Raw genomic sequence first — 19,290 nt, 5'->3', positions numbered from 1 at the left:
AACCTATTCGCAGGGAAGAAATGGAGATGCAGACATAGAGTGGACTTATGGACACAGCAGGGGAAGGAGAGGGTAGGACCAACTGAGAGAGTAGCACTGACATACACACACTGTCATGTGGGAGATACGTAACTAGTGGGAAGCTGCCGTATAACACAGGGAGCCCAGCCTATATATACAGAACTGATTCATGCTGTTACACGGCAGAAACCGACACACTGTAAAGCAATTATCCTCCAATAAAAGAAAAGAAAACGCAAATTTAACTGATGATAAAATGTAGTGCTGAGAAAGCAGAACTGCTCAACCTATATTTTACTTCCATATTCTCTATCAAAGGATATGAATTTAGGATTAAACAGAAGAGAATTAACAATTATAGAGGGAAAAAATGTCCCAGATGGGTGAGGAAGATAAGTTCAAATCCATTCACTAAATAATTTCCTTCAGGAAGACTGGTAAAACTTGCAAATAACGTCACCAAACTAAAAAAAAATTTAGAAATTAAATTGGTAAAGAAAAATTTTGAACAAATGGCAATAGATAACTATTGTTCCAATCTGCAAAAAGCAAAAGCAGGATAGTAGACTTTTCAACTAATAGAGAAGTGAACATCTTGTGTAGCTCTTGGGCTCAATTCTAAAAACGATTCTTCCCTTTTTTATGGAGTGGACATGAAAAGGAAGAAACTTTTTTCTGGTTGTAAAAGAAATGCATACCTATGGAAAACTGAGAAAATACAAAAAGTATAAATAATGACCACCTATAATTCCTAAAATAACCACTGTTAAAATGTTGATCTGCTTCTTTCTAGTGACTATGCATAGTGAACACATCTTTACTTTCTATTTATAGCACACAATTTTTGCATATCATTTAGAACTCGTCATGAGAAGAAAGAAAAAAGGAGAATGAAAATGTATTAAAGGAAATTACGGCTGAAAACTTCCCGAAAGGAAACAGATATCCAGGTACAGGAAACACAGAAGATCTCAAACAAGGTAAACCCAAACAGACCTATAAAAAGACATATAGTAATAAAAATTTCAAAAGTTAAAAATAGTATTCTAAAGGTAGCAAGAAAAGAACAAGGACTTAATTACAAGGGAACTCCCGTAAGGCTATCAGCTGATTTCTCTTCAGAAATGTTGCAGGCCAGAAAGGAATGGAAAGAAATAGTCAAAGTTCTGAAAGGGAAAAATCTGCAACCTAGGATACTCTACCAAGCAAGATTATCATTTAGAATCAGAGAGACAAAGAATTTCTCAGATAGGCAAAAAATAAAAAGAACACAGCAATACTAAATCTATCCTAAAGGAAATATTGAAAGATCCTTTTTAAATAGAAATGAAGTTATAAATATATAGGAAAGACAAAATCACCTAAATCATTTATTTACATCATTTGCTTTGCAGTACACCAGGGGAACTCCCTGGTGATCCAGCGGTTAGGACTTCAGGCTTCCACTGCCTGGGACCTGGGCATGATTCCTGTTTGGGGAACTAAGGTCCAGCAAGCCGTGCAGTATGGTCAAAAAAATTTTTTTAATTAAAAAAACCTCAATAATACAATTTAAAAAATAGATAAGACCAGTGTACAGATTTTTAAAAATTCAAAATTTCTGTGAAAGTGATAACCACAATGAAGAACAAATGGACGAATATGAAGATGTACAAGAAAATATAAAAATCATAAAGTGAGAGAGGAGAGTAAGAAAAACGTAGATTCTTTTTCATTTCCTAGAGTGTGTCTGAGCCTATATGAGCAGTCTAAAGTACACAGATAAAGGATGGAATTAACATACTTGAAAAACAGAATAACTACAAAAACATATAACACATTCACAAAAACAAAAAAAAAAAGAGAATTTAAGTATAATGCAAAAGAAAATCAAACCACAAAAGGAAAAACAAAAAGAAAGAGAAAAAGAATAAATATAAAATCAACAGGAAAATACAACTTAAAATGCAATAAATTCATATTTATCAGTAATTACCTTAAATGTCAATGAACTAAATGCTCCAATCAAAAGACACAGAGTAGCAGACGGGATTGAAAAAACAACAGCTACAATATTCTGCCTATAAGAGACCCATCTTAGGGCAAAGGACACAGACAGCATGAAAGGGAGGGGACGCAAAAAGATATTGCATTCAAACAGAAACGAGAAGAAAGTGGGAGTTACACTACTTATATCAGACAAAACAGACTATAAAACAAAGGCCACAGAGGAATATAAAGGACATTATATAATAATAAAAGGATCGATTCAAAAAGAGGAATTTACACTTGTCAACATATATGCACCAAATACCTAAAACAAATTCCAACAGACATAAAGGGAGAAAATAACAGGAATACAATAATAGTAGGAGGTTTTAAAACACAACTCACATCAATGGATAGATCTTCTAGACAAAAAAATTCAATAAGGCAACAGAGACCTTAGATTATGCAATACACTAGACTTAGTTGAAATTTCCAAAACATTATATCCAAAAAGCCAGAGTACATACTTTTTCCAAGTGCACATGGAACATTCATTAGGACTGACCACACAGTAGGGCACAAAACAAGCCTCAACAAATTAAAGAGTATAGAAATTATCTTAAGCATCTTTTCTGACCACAGTGTCATGAAACTAGAAAGCAACCACAGAAAAGAGAAATGAGAAAATAAACAATTACACAGAGACTAAAAACAAGCTACTAAAAAACCAATGGGCCAATAATGAAACCAAAGAGGAAATTTAAAAATATCTTGAGACAAATCACAACGAAAACACAACCATACAAAATCTGTGGGCTGCAGCAGAAGCAGTTCTAAGAGGCAAGTCCTAGTGACAATCAGGAAGTTCACAGTGATACAGGCCTCCTCAAGAAACAAAAGCATCTCAAACAAACAACCTAACCTTTCACTTAAAAGAATCAGAAAAAGAACAAACAAAACCTAAAGTCAGTAAGAGGAAGGAAACAAAGATCAGAGAGGAAATAAATAAAGTAGAGATTAAAAAGAAAAAAGAAAAAAATCAGTGAAACCAACAGTGTGTTCTTTGAAAGGATAAACATGACTGGCAAACCTCTGGCCAAGCTAAGAACAAAATAAGAAATAAGAGGCCTTAACAAATAATACTGCAGAAATACAAAAAAACCCTTAAGAGACTACTTTGAAAAATTATATGCCAACAAATTTGACAACCTAGGAAAAATGGGTAAGTTTCTGGAAATAAACAGCTCACCAAAACTGAATCAAGAAGAAATAGATCATTTGAGCTGACTAATCGCTAGGCATAAAATAGAATCTTTAAAAAACTCTGTACAAAACAAAAGTCTGGGACCAAATGGCTTCACAGGCAAATTCTACCAAACATATGAACAAGAACTTATATTGATCCTTCTCAAACTCTTCCAAAAAACTGAGGCGGAAGGAACACTCCCAAAGGTATTCTCTTCTATGAAGCCACTATCATCACCCTTATACCAAAATCAAACAAAGACACCACCAAAAGAGAAAATTATAGGCCAATATCTTTGATGAATATAGATGCAAAAGTTCAACAAAAATTAGCAAACCAAATTCAACAACACATAAAAACATCATATACCACAACCAAGTGGGATTCATTCCAAGTTCACAAGGATAGTTCAACATACACAAATCAATGTGATACAGCAAATAAATATGAGAAGACAAAAACCACATGATCATCTCAACAGATGCAGAAAAAACATTTCACAAAATTTAACATCCATTCATGATTAAAAAAAAAAAAAAAAAAAACCTCTTACCAAAGTGGGTATAGAGGGAACATACCTCAATATAATGAAAGCTACTTAGGATAAACCCACAGCCAATAAAAGGCTCAATGGTGAAAAGCTGAAAGACTTCCCACTAAAATCCAGAACAAGACAAGGATGCCCACTTTCACCCCTTCTATTCAGCATAATGTTGGAAGTCCTAGCCATGGCAATCAGACAAGAAATAAAAGGTATTCGAATGAAGGGAAGAGCTAAAACTGTCATTATATGCAGATGTCATGATACAATATATATTAATGGGAAACACTAAAGACTCCATACAAAAACTAGAACTGAGAAATTCAGCAAGGTAGCAGGACATAAAATTAGCATGCAGAAATCAGATGTATTTCTTTTAACAATGAAATATCAGAAAGGGAATGTAAAAAATAAATAAATAAATAACTTTCAAAATTGCACTCCCCAAAATAAAATATTTAGGAATAAATCTGAGCATGGAGATGAAGGATTTACCCACTAAGAACTATAAAACATTAACAAAGGAAACTGAAGATGACTCAAAGAAATAGAAAGATATCCCATGCTCTTGGATTGGAAGAACTACTATTGTTAAAATGGCCATACTACCCAAAGTAGCCTGCAGATTTAATGTTATTCCTAACAAAGTACTCATGACATTTTTCACACAACTAGAACAAATAATCCTAAGATTTATTTAGAACCATAAAAAAACCAGAATTGCCAATGCAATCTTGAGGAAAAAGAACAAAATAGAAGGCATAACTCTCCCAGACTTCCAACAACACTACAAAGCTACAGTAATCAAAACATCATAGTATTATGATGTTTTGATGTTTATGACAAAAACAGACACATTGATCAATGGCACAGAATAGAAAGCCCAGAAAGAAACTCATACATCTATGGTCAATTAATCCTCAACAAAGGAGGCAAGAATAATGGGGAAAGGACTGCTTCTTCGGCAAGTGGTGTTGGGAAAACTGGACAGCCTCATGTAAATCAATGAAGTTAGAACACATTCTCTTATCATACACCAAATTAAACTCAAAATGGCTGAAATACTTAAACATAAGACATGACACCATAAAACTCCTAGAAGAGATCATAGGCAAAACATTCTCTGACATAAACTGTATCAATGTTTCCTTAGGTCAGTCCCCCAAGGCAACAGAAATAAAAACAAAAATAAACAAATGAGATCTAATCAAACTGGTAACCTTTTCATAGCAAAGGAAACCATAAATAAAACAAAAAGACAACCCACAGAATGGAAGAAAATATTTGAAATAAAGAAATCCCACTTCTGGGCATATATCCTGACAAAACTCTAATCCAAAAAGATACATGAACCCCTATGTTCATAGCAGCACTATTCACAAGAGCTAAGACATGGAAACAACCTAAATGTCCACTGATAGATAAACGGATAAAGATGTGGTACACATATACAACGGAGTATTACTCAGCCATTGGAAAGAATGAAGTAATGCCATTTGTAGCAACGTGGGTGGACCTACAGATTATCACACTGAGTGAATTCAGAAAGAGAAAGACAAATACCATATGATATCACTTATTTGTGGAATCTAAAATATGATGCGAGTGAACCTGTCTACAAAACAGAAACAGACTCACAGACAGAGAGAACGGACTTGCGGTTACCGAGGGGGAGGCTGGGGCTACCAGATGCAAGCTCTTACACATGGAACAGATAAACAAGGTCCTACTTTACAGCACACAGAACTATATTCAGTAGCCAATGATAAACTGAAAAGGAAAAGACTATTTCAAAATGTATATATAGGAATCAAGACTGCCGGGAGAAATATCAATAACCTCAGATATGCAGATGACACCACCCTTATGGCAGAAAGTGAAGAGAAACTAAAAAGCCTCTTGATGAAAGTGAGAGAGGAGAGTGAAAAAGTTGGCTTAAAGCTCAACATTCAGAAAACTAAGATCATGGCATCCGGTCCCATCACTTCATGGGAAATAGATGGGGAAACAGTGGAAATAGTGGCTGACTTTATTTTTGGGGGGCTCCAAAATCACTGCAGATGGTGACTGCAGCCATGAAATTAAAAGACGCCTACTCCTTGGGAGAAAAGTTATGACCAACCTAGACAGCATATTAAAAAGCAGAGACATTATTTTGCCAACAAAGGTCTGTCTAGTCAAGGCTATGGTTTTTCCAGTGGTCATGTATGGATGTGAGAGTTGGACTATAAAGAAAGCTGAGCACCCAAGAATTGATGCTTTTGAACTGTGGTGTTGGGAGAAGATTCTTGACAGTCCCTTGGACTCTCCAACCAGTCCATCCTCAATGAGATCAGTCCTGGGTGTTCACTGGAAGGACTGATGTTGAGGTTGAAACTCCAATACTTTGGTCACCTGATGCGAAGAGCTGACTCATTTGAAAAGACCCTGATGCACAGAAAGATTGAGGGCAGGAGGAGAAGGGGACAACAGAGGATGAGATGGTTGGATGGCATCACTGACTCAATGGACATGAGTTTGGGTAAACTCCGGGAGCTGGCGATGGACAGGGAGGCCTGGTTTGCTGTGGTTCATGGGGTCGCAAAGAGTCAGACACGACTGACTGACTGAACTGATACAGGTATAACTGAATCACTTTGAATAGCAGAAATTAATGCAATATTGTAAGTCAACTATACTTCAATTAAAATAGTCTCAAACAATAGGTGCACAGTACCAGATTTCAAATTTATTTCAAATTTATTCTGTATTTGTATTGTCTACCCTGTTTATAAATCAATACCACTGGTTTAGTGATTCCAGAGAAATCAATATTTTTTCCCCTTTGATTTAAAAGAAAAACAAACCTGGCCACACACACACACAAATACTTCATGAATATAACTTACTGGAATCATAACAGTCTATCATATGGATGTACAATAATTCACACAGCCATAAATAATAATAAATGAGAACCCACTCCAGTATTCTTGCCTGGGAAATCCCATGGAGAGATGAACCTGGCAGGCTACAGTCCACTGGGTTGCAAAAGAACTGGACACAACTTAGCAACTAAACAACAATAATGGCTTATAAATGCTAATGGAGGAAACCTTGATCCTTGGGAGCCAGTATTCATTAATTTGCTTAATTCCAATTCTTCAATTTATTGATTAAATTCTTTAATTGATTTTCTACTATGTGTGGGCCTGATCTAAAGCTGGAGATACTGCAGTGAACAAAGCAAAAATCCTGACCCTCATGGAGCCTCCTATTTCAACCAGAAAAGAGATGATACACAAGATAATGATAAATACTAAGAGAAATAATGAAGCAGGCAAAGGGGATAGGATGTGTTGGGGGAAAGTAAAGATTTAGCAAGAGTGTCCAGAGAAGGCTCAGGAGATGTCTTTTAAGTTAAGATGTAAAGAAGATAAAGGAAATTCACACAGCTATCTAAGGAAGAGCATTTCGGGCAGAGGAAACACCAAATGCAAAGGCCCTGAGGTGAGAGCACACCGGGAACGTTCAAGCCATAGTGAGGAGGCCGCCAGTGCGCTCAAAGCAAAATGGGAAAGAGGGCAACGAGAAGAGGATTAAGTAGGCTTTGTAGGCCCTGTACAGACTTTGTCTTTTCATCTGAGTGAGTCAGGAAGCCATTGGAGGGTTCTGTGGAGGGAGACTTAAGCTTTAACAGGGTTAGTATGGATTCTATATTGAGAATACAATGAAGGGGGAAGAAAGGAAGCATGCAGACCATAAGCCTATATTGGACAGAATAAGATGGGATAAAGCAATCAAACCAACTGGTTTAATGACTGTACACAAATGGGTTTCCATGAACACAATGGGGTGACCTTAAGAGCAGTTTCAAAAGACTGATAGATTTTTTTTTTTTTTTAGATAATGTGAATGATCAAGAAGATATGCTAATCACAATCAAGGGGGAAATCATGAAAAAAAATTATGAGGCAGAGAGAGAAATTTGAATACTGATTTCATGACATTAAGGAATCACTGACTTTCAGGTACGATAATGATATTAAAGCTATATTTAAAAAATAATTTTTATTTTCTTATGCTTCACAGATGTATACAAAAATACTTAAGGATGAAATGAAATCCCAGTGTCTGAGATTTGGTATTTGCATAGGGGGAAAAGTAAATGGGGATATCCATGATACAGGACGATGGTTGTTGAAGAAGGATGATGTGGATTCATCTTATTATACTACTCTCTTTACTTTTTCTTATGTTAAAATGTCTTTAACAAAAAAGGTTTTTTAAAAATCAAGAATGATACATAGCTGAGAGAGATGGTAAAAACAAATACAATGAATGAAACAATAAATGTTCTGAAGAAAAGTCAAGAGGCTAGAATTCTGGATCAAACTGAGACAAAATGCAACAAGAAAGGCTATATTCCTCTATTTGGTTCCAAAACACCAAGTGAATGTACAAAATAGACAAAGCTATAGGAGTACCTTTAAAAAAAAAAGTTTAAAATTCTAATACACAGCAAAAATCAGCAAGCGAAATACCCAAAGTCTAAAGCAATCCCCAGAATGCATTAATAGAACTAAAGAATTTTAAAAAGGGGGATATGCGTTTAGTCACCAAGTCAAGTCCAGCTCTTTGCAACCCCATGGACTGTAGTCTGCCAGGCTTCTCTGTCCATGGGATTCTCCAGGCAAGAATACTGGAGCAGGTTGCCACTTCCTCCTGCTCCAATATCTATATCCAGATTGGGAAGTGAGTCTCCCGCACTGGCAGGCAGATTCTTAACTGCTGAGCCACCAGGGAACCCCCTATAAAGGGGGATGGGGGATGCAATAGGCTGCTCTTCCATGAGCCAACTGGCTTACACTTGCTACTGTTTGCCTTCTAAGAGGGCCATACTTAAATACTTGTAACTACGTCACATGAGGAATGGATGTGGGTTCCAGGGATTTCACGTATGAAAAAAGATGGAAAAAGGGGATGTGATACTAGTCTACAAATTTCTGAAATCGTTGCCTTTCCCCTTTAATCTGTGTTGCTTCATTACTATTTTGGTAGTATATTTGGTATAGTCACCTAAGCCAATAAGCTGAGAATAATTCAAGATGCCTCCCTCTGCCTCACATTCCACTTCTAGTTAAAAATGTCTCTTAAAATTGTTCTTTTCCCTCCTGTTCAATGTGGACACTTCCCCTGCTCCATTTACTCCTTCTTCCTCCAGTATCCCTATTTCCCTCTGGGAACCACTCTCAACTCCACAGCGGATCAGCATATTCTTTCTACCCAGAGCACTGCAAATAACTTTACTCAAGTCAATAAGATGGGTGGATATGTTAGCTGGAACTACTGGGAAAGAACTGGGAGTGGAGGTATAAAAGTGATATGAGAGTGAAGGAAGAGTTCAAAAGAAAAAAAACATTCTTTCTCTGGACAATTAAATATGAGGAGGTGATATCTGGAACTGTTGCAAATACTGTTTCTAGCCTGAGAGAGAGAAGCCAGAGGACAGAGCCGACATGAGAAGGAACCCAGAAGTAAAAAGGACAAAGAAAGTCAGACAGAAGCCCTGATGGGATTGTTAACCTCTGGATCAAACCACATAGGAGGCCAATTCTAACACGAAGTCTTTTCATGTGCTCTAGTCAATACATCCTCCTTTCAACTTGACAACTCAGCTGAATTTTCTGTTACTCACCATGAGAATCCTAAACTGATGAGCCCAAACACACTGCCTTAATGATGTTCACAAGGTCTCAAATGGACTACTGCAACATTATTTTCCCTGAAGAAACCCTCACTGATACAGCCTCTACACTGTTGCCAAGATGTCCTTTCAGACTGTAAGTTTCTCTTCTACTAACAAACTCACAATGGCCTCACCGATCTTTAGAATAAGATCCAAACTCCTTAAGTATGGCATGAAAAAAATCTTTACAATTTGGGCCCTTGTCTCATCTCTTACAACTCTAAAGCTATTTCAAAGCTCTGGGTATTGATTTTGCTGTGTTCTCTCTGCCTGAAATATCCTTGTTAATCTGGCTAATAAAAACACGTTAGAGATACCTCCTTAATTTAGTTAAAAAAAAAAACTGCAAGGTTTTAACATCCAAAAATCAATTATGTAATGTATCATATCCATAGAATGAAGGACAAAAACCCAATGGTCACTTAATAGACAGAAAAAGCACCTGACAAAATTCAATTCAATCCCTTCATAATAAAAACACTCAACAGGCCCCCTTTTAAAAATTCTTTAGTTCTATTAATGCATCCATAGCTAGCACTATCCTTAAGGATATGAAAGCTTTCTTAAGATTAGGAACAATCAAGGATGTTCACTCTTCACCATTTCTATTTGACATTGTACTAGAGGTTCTAGCCCAGGCAGTTAGGCAAGAAAAAGAAAAGGCATGTAGATCGGAAAGAAAGAAGTAACACAATCTCTGGAGACAACACGATCATTGGAGAAGGAAATGGCAACCCACTCCAGCGTTCTTGCCTGGAGAATCCCAGGGATGGAAGAGCCTAGTGGGCTGACGTCTACGAGGTCGCACAGAGTTGGACACGACTGACGCAACTTAGCAGCAGCAGACAACACAATAATTTACTGCAGCCAATAAGCAATTCAGCAAATCTACAGAATACAGTATTGATACACAAAGATTGTGTTTCTAAAGCTGAGTAATGAATAGTCTTAAAATTAATAAAATAATTCAATTTACAATAACATCAAAAAGGATAAAATACTTAGGGATATATTTAACAAAAGAAGACTTGTACACTGAAAACTACTGAAAGTCACTCAGTTGTGTCCGACTCTTTGTGATCCCATAGACTATACAGTCCATGGAATTCTCTAGGTCAGAATACTGGAGTGGGTAGCCTTTCCCTTCTCCAGGGGATCTTCCAAACCCAGGGATCGAACCCAGGTCTCCCGCATTGCAGGTGGTTTCTTTATCAGCTGAGCCACAAGGGAAGCCCAAGAATACTGAAATGGGTAGCCTATCCCTTCTCCAGCAGATCTTCCCAATTCAGGAAATCAAACCAGGGTCTCCTGCATTACAGGCAGATTTCTTTACCAACTGAGTTATCAAGGAAGCCTGAAATCAATTAAAGACCTAAATAAGTTTTTAAAAATCCTATTCATAGATTAAAAGACTTATTGTTATTAAGATGGCAATACTCTTCAAAATGATTTACAGATTCCACACAAACAAAATCCCAGCTGGTTTTTGCAGAAATTGACAAGCTAATCCTAAAATGTGTATGGAAATCCTGAGCCACAGCACTCAGAAATCAACCTTGATAATAAAAGGACACAGTTTGGAGACCTAACACTTCATGATCTCAAAATTTAACTACAAAGCTTCAGTAATCAAGGCAGTGTGGTATTGACGTAAGGACAGGTATATATTCTATATCTGATGTTTGTCAATGGAACAGAATTGAGAGTCCAGAAATAAACTCTCACACTTAGTCAACTGAATTTCAACAAGGGTCTTAAAACAGTTCAATGTAAACAGAATATTCTTTTCAACAAATAATACTGGGATAACCGTATATCCATATGAAGTTGGACTTTTCCTCATATCAAAAGCAAAAATTAACTCAAAATGGATCAAAGGATTAAATATAAGAGTAAATACTATAAAACTTGAAGACATGGACATAAATCTTCATGACCTTGGATCTGGAGATTATTTTTTTAGGTCTGACATCAAAAGCAGAAGAGAAGAAGGTAAATGTTAGACTTCATCAAAATTAAAAACTTTTCTTAAGAGGACACCATCAAGAAAGTGAAGAGTTGAAGAAAATATTTGCAAGTCACATATCTGATAATGAACTTGTACCTAAAATACATTAGGAATTCTTATAATTCAACAATAAAGACAAGAAACCCAATTTAAAAATGGGCAAAAGTCTGAACCGACATTTCTCTAAGTTGTTACACAAACAGCCTATAAACACATGAAAATATATTAAAGTTGTTAGTCGTCATGGAAATACAAAAAAAACAACAACCCACAATAAGATAGCACTTCACACCCGTTATGATGGCTATAATAAAAAGGCTGGCAATAACAAACGTCCGAGAGTATGTGGAGAAATTGGAACCCTCACATATTAATGGTGGGAATGTAAAATGATAGATACTTTGGAAAACAATCTAGCAGTTCCTCAAAACTGCTCACAGAGTAATAATGTGAGCGAAATTCCACTCTTAGTTCCAGCCACACTAAAATGTTCACATTTCCCAAATGCATATACTCAAGAGAAATGAAAGCATATATCCACACAAAAACGTGTACATGGATGTTAATAGCAGCATTACTCATAATCATCAAAACCCCAAATGCCCAACTAATAAATGAATAAAATGCAGATGGAATATTCCACATAATGGAATATTAATCAGCCATGAAAAGTAATGAAGCACTGATACGTGCTACAACATGGATGAAACTTGAAAACATACTATGTGAAAGAAACCAGTCACAAAAGATCACATATTGTATGATTCCATTTACATGAAATGCCCATAGCAGGCAAATCTATAGACAGGCAATCTATGGTTGCCTAGGAAGGTCCACCTGATGTGAAGAACTGACTCATTAGAAAAGGCCCTGATGCTGGCAAAGATTGAAGGCAGGAGGAGGAGGGGATGAGAGAGGATGAGATGGTTGGATGGCATCACCAACTTGATGGATATGGCTTTGAGCAAACTCAGGGAGATTGCTTTGAGTTACGGACAGGGAAGCCTGGTGTGCTGCAGTTGATGGGATCGCAAAGAGTCAGACACAACTGAATGACTCAACCGAACTGAAGGCTGAAGGGGCTCAGGGTGGGGGACTGTTAATGCGTGATGGCTAAAGAGGTTAAAGATGGTTTTGGGGGGCGGCGGGAATGATAAAGTGTTCTAAAATTGATAGTGACGATGGCTGCACAACTCTGTGACCATGCTAAAAACCATTCACACAGTTTATTTTTGCTTACTTTTTTATTGATGTATAGTTGATTTACAATATTATATTCATTTCAGGTGTACAGCACAATAATTCCATATTTTGCAGATTATACTCCATTATAGGTTTTTTACAAGATAATGGCTATAATTCCCCGGGCTATACAGTATATCCTTGTTGCTTATCCATATTTAATACATAGTAGTTTATATCTGTTAATCTCATACCCTTAATTTACCCTCCCCCCTTTCTCCTCCTGTTTGGTAACCACAAGTTTGTTTTCCACATCTGTGGTTCTGTTTCTGCTTTGCATACATATTCATTTATTTTTTAGATTTCACATATAAGCGATATCACATGGTATTTGTCTCTGTTTTCACTACGCATATTCTTAGAGCCATTCATTTTGCTGCAAATGGCTACTGCTTTTTCTGAAATTTACTTATTTTTAATTGGAGCATAACTGCTTTACAATATTGTGTTGGTTTCTGCCACATATCAACATGAATCAGTCATAGGTATACACATGTCCCCTTCCTCTTGAACCTTCCTCCTACCTCCCACCCATCCCACCTCTCTAGGCTGTCACAGAGCACGGGGCTGAGTTTCCTGTGTCATACATAAATGTCCACTGGCTATCTATTTTACATATGGTAGTGTATATATATTCATGCTATTCTCTCAATTTGTCCCACCCTCTCCTTCCCCCATTGTGTCTACTAGTCTGTTCTCTATGTCTGTGTCTCCAATGCTGCTCTGCAAATAGGTTCATCAGTACCATTTTCTAGATTCTATATATATGCATTAATATATGATATTTGCTTTTCTCTTTCTGACTTACTTCACTCTGTATAATAGGCTCTAGGTTCATCCACTTCATTAAAACTGAGTCAACTGTGTGTCCTTTTATGGCTGAGTAATATTCCATTGTGTATGTGTACCACAGCTTCTTTACCCAAGCATATGTTGATGGACATCTAGGTTGCTTCCATGTCATAGCTATTATAAGTAGTGCTACAATGAACACAGGGGTACATGTGTCTTTTTCAATTATGATTTCCTCAGGGTATACACCCAGTAGTGGGATTGTTGGGTTATATGGCAGTTTGTTTTTTTTTAATGTGGTAAGCATGTTTAATTTTATTAAAATGCATTTATCAAATTGTTTTCCAACGTGGTTGTACCATTCCACATCATTACCAGCAGTATGAGAGTTTCAGTTGCTTTGCATCCTCATCAGGACTTGGTATGGTCAGTGCACATGGTAGTTTTATTCCTAGTTTTTAAAGGAATCTCTATACTGTTTTCCATAATGACTGTATCAGTTTACACTCCCACCAACAATGCAAGACGGGTCCCTTTTCTCCACAGCCTCTCCAGCATTTACTGTTTGCAGATTTTTTGATGATGGACATTCTGACCAGAACTGACTCATTGGAAAAGACCCTGATGCTGGGAAAGATTGAAGACAGGAGGAGAAGGGGACGACAGAGGATGAGATGCTTGGATGGCATCACCGACTTGATGGACATGAGTTTGAGCAAGCTCTGGGAGTTGGTGATGGACAAAGAAGCCTGGAGTGCTGCAGTCCACGGGGTTGCAAAGAGTCAGACACGACTGAGTGACTGAACTGAACTGATTCTGACGAGTGTGAGTTGATACCTCATTGCAGTTTTGATCTGCATTTCTCTAATAATAAGCAATGTTGAGTATATTTTGATGCAGTCACACAGTTTAAATACATGAACTGCATGGTATGTGAATTATATCTCAAGAAAGCTATTACCAAAAAAAGAGAAAAGGCTCTTCTCTTCCATAACACCTTTCTTGAGACACCAATAAAACTAACCATTCTAACATGTGTCTCCTCCTTTCCCTGCAAGGATTTGAGTACCTGCAATTGATACTTTTTTGCACTTATTCAATGTCTTATCCCCTCTACTCAACTGTGAGTTCCTCGAGGCAGGGATTTGGCTCTTTTTTTTAAAGAATTAAACAGTATTTATATACCGTGTGTAAGCTATGTTAAAGGGTACATTATAAATACTTGCTAAAGACTAACTTAACGGCTGTCATGTGGAAAAGGGACAATGCTCATTTCATATATTCCAATGGGCAGAGATGGAAGCTATAATGACACAAATTTTAAGACACGGATGACATGAATTTTCAAAGAATCAGGGCTATCCCTTTCTACAGAGCAGGAGTTTCTGGAGTCTGTGGTTTCTCTGAGTTGATACTCAAATTCTCGATGTATGTACAAAAAGTATAGGCATTTTTCCTAGGGGAAAAATCCATAATTTTCATTAGATTCTCAAAGGGATATATAACCCAATAATGGTTAGGAGTCACCGTTTTTAAAATGTCAGTGTACCAAGACAAGGATTTTAGTTAGCAAATTTCAGTTACTGGACTACATCAGTTAATGTAGGTTTTCACATAGATTATGGTGGCTCAAACAGTAATGAATCTGCCTGCAATGTAGGAGACCTGGATTCAATCCCAGGGTGGAGAAGATCCCCTGGAGAAGGGAATGGCCACCCACTCCAGTATTTTTGACTGGAGAATTTCATGGACAGAGGGGCTATCTGCAGGCTGCAGTCCATGGGGTCGCAAAGAATGGGACACGACTGAAAAACTAACTTACTTTTACCTAGATTATACTACTTTGATAATGAATGCAAAAAGAGCATTTTATTCATTTAAAAATACTGACTGTCCATTATATGCCAAATGCTAAAGAAACAGTGGTAAACAAGACAAACTGCCTGCCCTCAGGAGCTTACACTCTACAAAGTGGAGACAAAAAACAAAAAAAAAACCTAGTAAAATATATAAGAAAATGTCATATGATACAATGACACCTTCAATCGAGAAAATAAAACATAGGAATAGGAAATGATGGGAGTGTAAAGAGTGACTTTAGTTAGAATCATCAGGGAAAGCCTCTGAGGAGATTGCATTTAAGCTGAGCAATGAGAAGGATGCCAAGGAAATAACACTTGAGGAATGAAGGGAACAGAAACTGCAAAGTTTCTAAGATAAGAACACTGATTATTATTACTTGAGCTCCTAGGAGAAAAAGCCATCTCTGATCGTCTCTCTACACAACATTTAGAAGAGACTCTCCCACCCGTATTGAAGAGAACTTATTCAAGACAATTCAGCACGATGAAAATTTAACGTGATAAGACACTATTGTAGACGAATCTTTAACCGCTTAGGATCATCATCAATTCACTCTTCATCATTAGACAAAGTGAGTAAAACCTTTCGGGTTTTGTACCAAGACAGAAAGGAGAAAAAAAAAAAGAAAACCCAACAAATGAGGTAGTTTGCTTTTTTTTTTAAAAGAAGTGTCTCCTAGGGAGATAGTTTTACAAACATAAAGATTATCAAGCAAAGTCTATGAACAGAATTCTGGGTTGGATCTGCCCTTCACCCCTAGAGCCTGGTGTTTTGCATTTCTTGTATTTATAATCTATGATGTACAAGAGGGTGGAGTTACAGTCAATGTGCACAAATTAGAGGGAAATGAGTTTCAGTTCAAGGAGCTGTCCAACATCAACAGGTTGAATATCAGTGGAAGCACGAACACTGTAAAACCGGGTCTTACGGATGTTACACAGACAATTTCCAGAAGAAAGTTACCAGAACTTCACAATCTACAGAGAACTGTTCCAGTTTTTCTCCCAGCCTTTGGCATTCCTGCCCTGTTACACTCACCCATTATGCAAAAGCCCCAGAATGCAAACCACAGGTTGGATTTTTAACCACCACATACATCATGCCAGTAACAAAGGATTAAGAAATACTTGTTCACGTAACGAAAATGCAGAACCATGTGCATCTCAGTAACTGAAACTCGGATTACTAAAATCTTCACATTATATTTACGAAGGCACAAAAAGAGCCTGAAGCAGAGGGCTCTCGACACCAAACTGAAAATACACAACAAATTAAGGTTAATAATGCCCAGTCCAACTATCTCATTCGAAAGCACGAGAGAAAGCACACGGACACCCTAAAAAGGGGAATTCAAGTGGCAGCCCTCCTGACTCAAAGCACTTGGGCAGACAGTGAGTAGTTGAGTTAGGCCAGCGAGGGGAAGAGGTGAGAGCAACCGGAGAGTGCGTCCAGGCTCGTCTGCGCGCGCTCCTGCAGGCGAAGGCCTGGAGCGACCCGGTCCGGCCGCTGCCCGCTGGGGCCAAGAGAACCCTGGCGCTTGGCACCTCCCAAACTCCGCGGGGCCGGAGACCCCCGCGGCCGCCCTCTCTCCAGCGGGGCTCTAGGCGCTCGTGCTCGCCCTGCGGCTCGGGGTGGGGGAGCCGGCCCGCGCTTACCTTCGGGCGCCGGCGGCGGCTCCTGCCGCTTTCCGCGAGACAGGAAGGCCTTGGGCAGCAGCAGCGACACGGCCAAGACGAGTCCCGAGGTCAGGGCCACCCTCTGCACCGTGGAGTACGCCATGACCGCCCGCCCCCGCCGCAGGTGCGGGCGCCCGCCGGAACCGGAACCGCAGCGCCCGCGGCCTCCGCCAACCCCCCGAGCGTTGCGCGGACGGCGCCGCGCGAGGGACACGCGAGCGCGGCGCGTGGGGCTGACTCGCTCCTCCCGCGCGCTCCCCGGGTGCGCTGAATGGTACCCGCGTCCTCTCATTCGTTCCAGCTAGAAACTCCTCCCTGTAACCCACGCCCACAGGGGCGTTCTACACCTAAACTACGGGTGGCCGCGCCCTTCCTTTCACGCTTATCACCGCACTGCTCAATCCCCTCCTTAACCGCCCATCAGTTAACTGGTTAAGCTTCCAGTCCCTCTGGAAGGCCCCACACATCCATCCTCCACCTGAAGCCCAAGGTGATAATGCTAAAACTCAGGTGTAATGCGTTTGAAGCTCTCCATAGCTTCACATCTTTGAAAAACTCCCCTTTATCCTCATAGAAAGGTCCAGCTGCTTTCTGTGACCTCAAGGCCCTCCCTGGTCTGGTTTTACCAATGCGCCGTTCAAACTAGACCATTTGCTATTTCCCTAACATATTTCTTGCGTTCCGGGAATCTTTGCTTATCTTGTTCACACTGCCTGGAAAATTCCTTACACATCTCCACTGCTAAAAACTTCTCTGAAGAACAGCTGAAAAGTACTGCCTTCATGAAACATTTTTAGCCAGCTTCTCCTTCCTCTGTGTCCCCACAGTTCTTGTTACTGTCCTTATGAATTTCTTTAACAAACATTCTTTTGGTTCTTATGAATAAGATAGGTTCCCTATAGGGTAGATAGTCATAGAATCAAGAACATGCAGCAAATATTCTGGACTCCAAATCACTCAGTTCAACTGTAAGAAGGAGAAATAAGGAAAGAGCTTCTGAAAATAGGTAAAATTTGAGTGAGTGTTTAAAGAATGAGGAAGTTACTAGGCAGACAGGTGAGAGGAATTCGAAGGATAGTCCAGGAAAAGGTTGCAGAGAAAGCAAAGACATGAAAGCTTGAAGCTTCCTTATGTGCTGTGAAAACTATTAGTAATTCATTTTGGTTATAGTTCATTTAGGGTCAGTGACATAAAGTGATAAGGCAATATAAGCAGGAACTAGGTTATGAGAAGCTTAGATATAATTTCCAGTTAAACATGGCAGATGGAGGGCTTCCCAAGTGCTTCTAGGGGTGCAGGAGTACCACTATGGTGCTCATGCCAATGCAGGAGATACAAAAGATGTGGGTTTGGTCCCTGGCTCAGGGAGATCCCCTGGAATAGGGAATGGCAACCCACTCCAGTATTCTTGCCTGGAAAATCCCATGGATAGAGGAGCCTACAGTCCATGGGGTCGCAAAGAGTTGGACACGACTGAAGCGACTTCATGTGCACACATGCATGGCAGATGGAGCACACTCTTATCTTTGCTTTCTCCAGACCCCTCACAAAAATGAAAAAAAAGTGTATCAACTAAAACACTGAAGAGGATGGGAGAAAACGTGACAGCAGATAGAGATGTCAAAACGTTTATAAGATGCAACAGTACCCAATAGAAATAAAATGCCAGTTACTTATGTATCGGGTTTGTCAAACACTTTGTTTGGATTAAAAACCTGAACAAAATTTTTAGTCAACCAATAATTTAAAATTTTCTAGTAGCCACACATTTAAAAAGTGAAAACAAACAGGTGAAATTAATTTATTTAACCCAAAATATCCCAAATATTATCATTTCCACATGTGTGACACTGCTGCTGCTACTGCCAAGTTGCTTCAGTCATGTCCAACTCTGTGCGACCCCATAGACAGCAGCCCACCAGGCTCCCCCGTCCCTGGGATTCTCCAGGCAAGAACACTGGAGTAGGTTGCCATTTCCTTCTCCAATGCATGAAACTGAAAAGTGAAAGTGAAGTTGTTCAGTCATGTCCAATTCTTAGCGACCTCATGGACTGTCAGTCACATATCAATGACTTAGTAGCCGTATGCCTAGAGGCTGCCATATTGAACAGTGCAGGTTTAGAGAATAAAAAGTGAAGGGCCTACAGAGAGAAAGACTCCAAGAAGCAAACCAATTTGGCTTTCAGAACCTATAAAGTATTAGGA

General features: G+C 38.8%; 1 protein-coding gene across 2 annotated transcripts in view; it reads right to left on the bottom strand.

The window, feature by feature from the left end:
• Positions 1 to 17,409, bottom strand: part of RIC3 (RIC3 acetylcholine receptor chaperone) — a 54,631-nt gene extending 37,222 nt beyond the window's left edge. The window contains exon 1 of one of the 2 annotated variants that reach the window (XM_069554499.1): positions 17,065 to 17,409. In XM_069554499.1, coding sequence (XP_069410600.1) covers positions 17,065 to 17,377 — 313 coding nt within the window. In that variant the 5' untranslated portion in view covers positions 17,378 to 17,409. The remainder of the gene's footprint in view (positions 1 to 17,064) is intronic. The other variant, XM_069554500.1, reaches the window with a different exon arrangement.
• Between the last annotated feature and the right edge of the window lie 1,881 nt (positions 17,410 to 19,290).

The sequence above is a fragment of the Ovis canadensis genome, chromosome 15, assembly GCF_042477335.2.
Source record: "Ovis canadensis isolate MfBH-ARS-UI-01 breed Bighorn chromosome 15, ARS-UI_OviCan_v2, whole genome shotgun sequence".
Classification (NCBI taxonomy): Eukaryota; Metazoa; Chordata; class Mammalia; order Artiodactyla; family Bovidae; genus Ovis; species Ovis canadensis.
This window is presented reverse-complemented; position numbering and strand designations above follow the sequence as displayed.